Source organism: Salvelinus alpinus, chromosome 17 (assembly GCF_045679555.1).
Source record: "Salvelinus alpinus chromosome 17, SLU_Salpinus.1, whole genome shotgun sequence".
NCBI lineage: Eukaryota > Metazoa > Chordata > Actinopteri > Salmoniformes > Salmonidae > Salvelinus > Salvelinus alpinus.
In genome coordinates, this window is record NC_092102.1 from 51,400,055 (window position 1) to 51,409,573 (window position 9,519).

The 9,519-nt window shown below is 39.2% G+C and overlaps 1 protein-coding gene across 2 annotated transcripts in view; it reads left to right on the forward strand.

Moving 5' to 3' along the window:
- The window catches only part of irak1 (interleukin-1 receptor-associated kinase 1), a 42,023-nt gene extending 33,327 nt beyond the window's left edge, over nucleotides 1-8,696 (forward strand). For both annotated transcript variants that reach the window (XM_071349378.1, XM_071349377.1), the window contains exons 10-13: nucleotides 2,302-2,373; nucleotides 2,529-2,837; nucleotides 3,045-3,462; nucleotides 7,395-8,696. In XM_071349378.1, coding sequence (XP_071205479.1) covers nucleotides 2,302-2,373; nucleotides 2,529-2,837; nucleotides 3,045-3,462; nucleotides 7,395-7,591 — 996 coding nt within the window. In that variant the 3' untranslated portion in view covers nucleotides 7,592-8,696. The remainder of the gene's footprint in view (nucleotides 1-2,301; nucleotides 2,374-2,528; nucleotides 2,838-3,044; nucleotides 3,463-7,394) is intronic.
- The last annotated feature ends 823 nt before the right edge of the window (nucleotides 8,697-9,519 follow it).

Below are 9,519 nucleotides of genomic sequence, written 5' to 3' on the forward strand. Positions count from 1 at the left end.
TGTACTATACTAATCTGCTATATTACTGTACTATACTACTCTACTATATTACTGTACTATACTACTATACTAATGTACTACTGTACTCTACTACTCTATTACTGTACTATACTACTCTACTATACTAATGTACTGCTGTACTCTACTACTCTATTACTGTACTATACTACTCTACTACACTAGTGTACTACTCAACCATACTAATGTACTACTCTACTATAGTACTCTATTACTTTACTATACTACTCTACTATACTAATGTATTACACTAATGTACTACTCTATTATGCTAATGTGCTACTCTACTATACTAATGTGCTACTGTACTATACTACTCTACTATACTACTCTACTATATTACTGTGCTATACTACTCTACTATATTACTGTACTATATTACTATACAAATATATTACTGTACTATACTACTCTACTAATGTGCTACTGTGCTATACTACTCTATTTCTGTACTATACCACTCTACTATACTAATTTACTACTGTACTATACTAATCTGCTATATTACTGTACTATACTACTCTACTATATTACTGTACTATACTACTATACTAATGTACTACTGTACTTTACTACTCTATTACTGTACTATACTACTCTACTATACTAATGTACTACTGTACTCTACTACGCTATTGCTGTACTATACTACTCTACTATACTAATGTACTACTGTACACTACTACGCTATTGCTGTACTATACTACTCTACTATACTAATGTACTACTGTACTCTACTACACTGTTACTGTACTATACTACTCTATATTATTGTACTATACTACTCTACTATACTAATGTACTACTGTACTCTACTACGCTATTGCTGTACTATACTACTCTACTATACTAATGTACTACTGTACTCTACTACACTGTTACTGTACTATACTACTCTATATTACTGTACTATACTACTCTACTATATTACTGTACTATACTACTATACTAATGTACTACTGTACTCTACTACTCTATTACTGTACTATACTACTCTACTATACTAATGTACTACTGTACTCTACTACGCTATTGCTGTACTATACTACTCTATTATACTAATGTACTACTGTACTATACTACTCTATATTACTGTACTATACTACTCTACTATACTAATGTACTACTGTACTCTACTACACTATTGCTGTACTATACTACTCTATTATACTAATGTACTACTGTACTATACTACTCTATATTACTGTACTATACTACTCTACTATACTAATGTACTACTGTACTCTACTACGCTATTGCTGTACTATACTACTCTATTATACTAATGTACTACTGTACTATACTACTCTATATTACTGTACTATACTACTCTACTATACTAATGTACTACTGTACTCTACTACACTATTGCTGTACTATACTACTCTATTATACTAATGTACTACTGTACTATACTACTCTATATTACTGTACTATACTACTCTACTATACTAATGTACTACTGTACTATACTACTCTATATTACTGTACTATACTACTCTACTATACTAATGTACTGCTGTACTATACTACTCTACTATACTAATGTACTACTGTACTCTACTACACTATTACACTAATGTACTACTGTACTATACTACTCTTACTGTACTATACTACTATACTAATGTACTACTGTACTCTACTACACTATTGCTGTACTATACTACTCTACTATACTAATGTACTACTGTACTCTACTACACTATTGCTGTACTATACTACTGTACTATACTAATGTACTACTGTACTCTACTACACTATTACACTAATGTACTACTGTACTCTACTACACTATTGCTGTACTATACTACTGTACTATACTAATGTACTACTGTACTCTACTACACTATTACACTAATGTACTACTGTACTATACTACTCTTACTGTACTATACTACTATACTAATGTACTACTGTACTCTACTACACTATTGCTGTACTATACTACTCTACTATACTAATGTACTACTGTACTCTACTACACTATTACACTAATGTACTACTGTACTATACTACTCTTACTGTACTATACTACTATACTAATGTACTACTGTACTCTACTACACTATTGCTGTACTATACTACTCTACTATACTAATGTACTACTGTACTCTACTACACTATTGCTGTACTATACTACTCTACTATACTAATGTACTACTTTACTATGCAATGCTCACAGACCTACAGATACACACAACATAGATGACCACCAAAACTACTGTTTCAATGACCTGGTAGATGTGATGTCACACAATCACCTTGTCTTCTCTTCCTCAGGTGCTGCTGGAGGCCCTGACAGGTCGTAGAGCTTTAGAAGTGGACCCCGGCCAATCCAAAGCTGTCTACCTGGTGAGGCTGACGCAGTTGATACTCTTAAAAGACCCGTGAACCACTAGTCACACTGACACGCTGATCAGACGTGCTGCAAGTCTGTATAACGTTGTCATGTCTGGCCGTTTAAAAAAAAAAAAAAAACGAACGTCTTGTATAATTTTCCTCTTCAGAAAGACCTGGTGAAGGAGGCTGAAGATGACAACGGAGGTCATCAGGCCAGAGGGAGGTCAAAGAGGAGTTCAGAGAGAGTAACCCAGGAACAGTCTAGTATTCCTCCAGCCGTTACACATATCTGGCAGAAGCACCTGGACCCTAGACTGATGGTGAAAGGGATGGGAGGCTCTCTTTCTAGCCCATCCACGGTGTGTACGGCAGGTCCAGGCTCCCCTTCTCCGGCCCCACACGGCTCCCTGGACCTGACTACTCTAGCCTGTCGCTGTCTGGAGGCCCGGGGGAAGAGAAGACCCCCCATGACCGAGGTACTACTTGTCACCGTGTGATTTTAAACAAGTGTAGAATGTATTGTGACCAGGCTCAATTTAAATTTAAATTCCAGTCAATTCAGAAAGTTAAAACCGAATACCAATTTCACTCATTGAAAAGCATCGAAGAGAATTGTAATTTCAGTGTACTTTCCTGAGTTGAAATGGACTTGACTCCAACCCTAATTGTGACATGACTCCTAGGTATTCCAGGTGCTTCAAGACATCCGTACCAGTTTGAAGGCCTCTGACAAAGCCGTGTCCTCCTCCTCTTCTTCTCCTTCTCACCAGTCCTTCCCCAAACCTCCTCAATCATCCATAGACTCATGTATAGACTGCCTAACAGACGTTCTGTCAAAAGTGGGTCCACTGGAAGACACGTACCACTGCCCTCCACACACCTACTCCATCTCGCCTCACCCGTCCTCGGTCCTCCCTCCCTCCTCCGCCTCCTTCCTTGGTCCATGTGAATCAGACGAGAGCCAAGGTTATTCCCAGTACTGTGCTCCTCCCTCTCAGCTCCCCCATAGTGACACCAGATCAGAGCCCCAGACCTCCGTGCCGTGTGGTTGGTCTTCGCCAGCCAGGCGGTTACGCTCCAGTTCACCGTGCTCAGCGTCAGGTAAGAGGTTTAGTTGTGTCAGAGCCCAGGGGCAGGGTGCACAACTCCATGAGGGCTGCAGTCATTGGGGATTTTAGTTTTACTCCGTCAGTGGCCGTTGAAACCTTTTAGGTCATGTTCATCAACAGGGATGGAAAGAGTACTCAAATAGCCTACTCCACTAACAGTACTGTTATTTCAGTGGTAGTTTACTGCAGTAACAGTACTGTTATTTCAGTGGTAGTTTACTCCACTAACAGTACTGTTATTTCAGTGGTAGTTTACTCCACTAACAGTACTGTTATTTCAGTGGTAGTTTACTCCACTAACAGTACTGTTATTTCAGTGGTAGTTTACTCCACTAACAGTACTGTTATTTCAGTGGTAGTTTACTCCAGTAGCAGTACTGTTATTTCAGTGGTAGTTTACTGCAGTAACAGTACTGTTATTTCAGTGGTAGTTTACTCCACTAACAGTACTGTTATTTCAGCGGTAGTTTACTCCACTAACAGTACTGTTATTTCAGTGGTAGTTTACTCCACTAACAGTACTGTTATTTCAGTGGTAGTTTACTCCAGTAGCAGTACTGTTATTTCAGTGGTAGTTTACTGCAGTAACAGTACTGTTATTTCAGTGGTAGTTTACTCCACTAACAGTACTGTTATTTCAGTGGTAGTTTACTCCAGTAGCAGTACTGTTATTTCAGTGGTAGTTTACTCCACTAACAGTACTGTTATTTCAGTGGTAGTTTACTGCAGTAGCAGTACTGTTATTTCAGTGGTAGTTTACTGCAGTAGCAGTACTGTTATTTCAGTGGTAGTTTACTCCACTAACAGTACTGTTATTTCAGTGGTAGTTTACTGCAGTAACAGTACTGTTATTTCAGTGGTAGTTTACTCCACTAACAGTACTGTTATTTCAGTGGTAGTTTACTCCACTAACAGTACTGTTATTTCAGTGGTAGTTTACTCCACTAACAGTACTGTTATTTCAGTGGTAGTTTACTGCAGTAGCAGTACTGTTATTTCAGTGGTAGTTTACTGCAGTAACAGTACTGTTATTTCAGTGGTAGTTTACTCCACTAACAGTACTGTTATTTCAGTGGTAGTTTACTGCAGTAGCAGTACTGTTATTTCAGTGGTAGTTTACTGCAGTAACAGTACTGTTATTTCAGTGGTAGTTTACTCCACTAACAGTACTGTTATTTCAGTGGTAGTTTACTCCACTAACAGTACTGTTATTTCAGTGGTAGTTTACTGCAGTAGCAGTACTGTTATTTCAGTGGTAGTTTACTGCAGTAACAGTACTGTTATTTCAGTGGTAGTTTACTCCACTAACAGTACTGTTATTTCAGTGGTAGTTTACTCCACTAACAGTACTGTTATTTCAGTGGTAGTTTACTCCACTAACAGTACTGTTATTTCAGTGGTAGTTTACTCCACTAACAGTACTGTTATTTCAGTGGTAGTTTACTCCAGTAGCAGTACTGTTATTTCAGTGGTAGTTTACTGCAGTAGCAGTACTGTTATTTCAGTGGTAGTTTACTGCAGTAACAGTACTGTTATTTCAGTGGTAGTTTACTCCAGTTACAGTACTGTTATTTCAGTGGTAGTTTACTGCAGTAACAGTACTGTTATTTCAGTGGTAGTTTACTGCAGTAACAGTACTGTTATTTCAGTGGTAGTTTACTGCAGTAACAGTACTGTTATTTCAGTGGTAGTTTACTGCAGTAACAGTACTGTTATTTCAGTGGTAGTTTACTGCAGTAACAGTACTGTTATTTCAGTGGTAGTTTACTGCAGTAACAGTACTGTTATTTCAGTGGTAGTTTACTGCAGTAACAGTACTGTTATTTCAGTGGTAGTTTACTCCACTAACAGTACTGTTATTTCAGTGGTAGTTTACTGCAGTAGCAGTACTGTTATTTCAGTGGTAGTTTACTGCAGTAACAGTACTGTTATTTCAGTGGTAGTTTACTGCAGTAACAGTACTGTTATTTCAGTGGTAGTTTACTGCAGTAGCAGTACTGTTATTTCAGTGGTAGTTTACTGCAGTAGCAGTACTGTTATTTCAGTGGTAGTTTACTGCAGTAACAGTACTGTTATTTCAGTGGTAGTTTACTGCAGTAACAGTACTGTTATTTCAGTGGTAGTTTACTGCAGTAGCAGTACTGTTATTTCAGTGGTAGTTTACTGCAGTAACAGTACTGTTATTTCAGTGGTAGTTTACTCCAGTAGCAGTACTGTTATTTCAGTGGTAGTTTACTGCAGTAACAGTACTGTTATTTCAGTGGTAGTTTACTGCAGTAACAGTACTGTTATTTCAGTGGTAGTTTACTCCACTAACAGTACTGTTATTTCAGTGGTAGTTTACTGCAGTAGCAGTACTGTTATTTCAGTGGTAGTTTACTGCAGTAGCAGTACTGTTATTTCAGTGGTAGTTTACTGCAGTAACAGTACTGTTATTTCAGTGGTAGTTTACTGCAGTAGCAGTACTGTTATTTCAGTGGTAGTTTACTGCAGTAACAGTACTGTTATTTCAGTGGTAGTTTACTCCACTAACAGTACTGTTATTTCAGTGGTAGTTTACTGCAGTAACAGTACTGTTATTTCAGTGGTAGTTTACTCCACTAACAGTACTGTTATTTCAGTGGTAGTTTACTGCAGTAGCAGTACTGTTATTTCAGTGGTAGTTTACTGCAGTAGCAGTACTGTTATTTCAGTGGTAGTTTACTGCAGTAACAGTACTGTTATTTCAGTGGTAGTTTACTCCACTAACAGTACTGTTATTTCAGTGGTAGTTTACTCCACTAACAGTACTGTTATTTCAGTGGTAGTTTACTCCACTAACAGTACTGTTATTTCAGTGGTAGTTTACTCCACTAACAGTACTGTTATTTCAGTGGTAGTTTACTGCAGTAGCAGTACTGTTATTTCAGTGGTAGTTTACTGCAGTAGCAGTACTGTTATTTCAGTGGTAGTTTACTCTTGTAGCAGTACTGTTACATTAATGACATTTTACTCAAGTAAAATTACTCACTTAGAAAAATACAAAAATACTCAAAGTAGAAGTACTCAGAAAGCTACTCAGTAACAGTAAGGACAGTGTAATTGTATTTGTTATTGGTTATTAGACACAAAAGGGAAGAAAATGGAATGAAACAGGGAGACTACCTAGACTTGTCCAGTCATATCTTTTCTTTTGCAAAACGATGTGTCCATCTGAAGTAACACATCCCTGGTTTCCCAGGTCTAAACTAGTCACTGATTTAAAATGGCAGCAACTAAAAACAACAGTGACTGCATCCCTGGCGGCCTGGAGTTGTGGACCTCTGCCCTTACCCAACACTGTCTAGCTTACCTGTTAGGAAACATACTCTCTCTCTGCCAGGCTTGCCCTGCCATGGACTAGTTGTTAATACGTACAAAGAGCGTTTCCTCCACAAGATGACGCTCAATGACGAAGGCAGAATAAAGACCGACGAGCTTTTTTTCTCCTCAGATATTTGTAAGCTGCTGTTTCTTTCCATGATCTGACCTTTCCCTACATTCAACTCCCTAACTGTGTTTGTAATGGTACAAATAACTTATTTATTTAGCTTATCTTATCTTAGCTTATCTTAGCTTATCTTAGCTTATCTTAGCTTATCTTAGCTTATCTTAGCTTAGCTTATCTTATCTTAGCTTATCTTAGCTTATCTTAGCTTATTTGACTACAAGTCAAAGTATGTATTATTGTCAGTATGCTCAATAGCTGTTGTTTTTCTATCTGGTGTATGTGATGACTAAATCACTTTATAAAAAATATATATCTTTTTAAAATATTAATAAATAAATATTTAATATATTTTAAAAAATATATATATATTTGTTTTTTATATATAAATATTAATAAATGTATATTTAATATATATATTTTTTTAAATAAATAATATATAAATATTGATCTTTCAGATTCTGAGATGAACCCACAATGCCGAGGGCCAGAAGAGAGTGATGAGATGAACCCACAATGCCGAGGGCCAGAAGAGAGTGATGAGATGAACCCACAATGCCGAGGGCCAGAAGAGAGTGATGAGCTTGACTACCTTTCCGGTGAGGCCAGTGAGAGTCGAGCCAACGCGCCCAGACAGACCAACGCTCACAACTAACGACCCAGCCTACCATTACACACTGGAGTCTACCATTACACACTGCAGCCTACCATTACACACTGCAGCCTACCATTACACACTGCAGTCTACCATTACACACTGCAGTCTACCATTACACACTGCAGTCTACCATTACACACTGCAGCCTACCATTACACACTGCAGCCTACCATTACACACTGCAGTCTACCATTACACACTGCAGTCTACCATTACACACTGCAGTCTACCATTACACACTGCAGCCTACCATTACACACTGCAGTCTACCATTACACACTGCAGTCTACCATTACACACTGCAGTCTACCATTACACACTGCAGCCTACCATTACACACGGCAGTCTACCATTACACACGGCAGTCTACCATTACACACGGCAGTCTACCATTACACACGGCAGTCTACCATTACACACTGCAGCCTACCATTACACACTGCAGCCTACCATTACACACTGCAGTCTACCATTACACACTGCAGCCTACCATTACACACTGCAGCCTACCATTACACACTGCAGTCTACCATTACACACGGCAGTCTACCATTACACACTGCAGTCTACCATTACACACTGCAGTCTACCATTACACACTGCAGCCTACCATTACACACTGCAGCCTACCATTACACACTGCAGTCTACCATTACACACTGCAGTCTACCATTACACACTGCAGTCTACCATTACACACGGCAGTCTACCATTACACACTGCAGCCTACCATTACACACTGCAGTACCTAGACAAACAAAGACACGTGGGTGCAGTCTGTGTATCATACATTGCCCAACAGTCAATATTGGTTGTTATGCAAGTTCAGTTTGGGAAAAGCAAAGCAAATGTTGAGTTACGAGGAAAAAAAGCAGGATTGGAGTATGTTCCATTTTTATAAAAAAAAAAAAAAAACTAAAGCATTGCGGTTTGGTATCGTGAAATGTAATCAACCCCAAATCCAATCATTTTCTTTCACACATCACTAGTTCTGTTTTACAATTTGTACAATGTATCTTTTAGATAATTCAGACAACTGTATGATTTCTATTTGTACAATTTAATGTCAAGGTTTTCATTAAATAAACTGGACTGGACTGACCACCTGCTCTGATTCTTCGCACCTTAGTACACATGCACTCACCCATACACACTCACCCATACACACCCATACACACACCCATACACACACACTCATACACACACATACACACACACACTCACCCATACACACTCACCCATACACACTCACCCATGCACTCACCCATACACACTCACCCATACACACACTCACCCATACACACACTCACCCATACACTCACCCATACACACTCACCCATACACACTCACCCATACACACTCACCCATACACACACACCCATACACACTCACCCATACACACTCACCCATACACACACACCCCCATACACACACACCCATACACACACACCCATACACACACACACACCCATACACACACACACCCATACACACACCCATACACACTCACCCATACACACTCACCCATACACACACAGCCATACACACACACCCATACACACACCCATACACACTCACCCATACACACACACCCATACACACACACCCATACACACACACCCATACACACCCATACACACACACCCATACACACTCACCCATACACACTCACCCATACACACTCACCCATGCACTCACCCATACACACTCACCCATACACACACTCACCCATACACACTCACCCATACACACTCACCCATACACACACCCATACACACTCACCCATACACACTCAGCCATACACACACACCCATACACACTCACCCATACACACTCACCCATACACACACAGCCATACACACACACCCATACACACACCCATACATACTCACCCATACACACTCACCCATACACACACACCCATA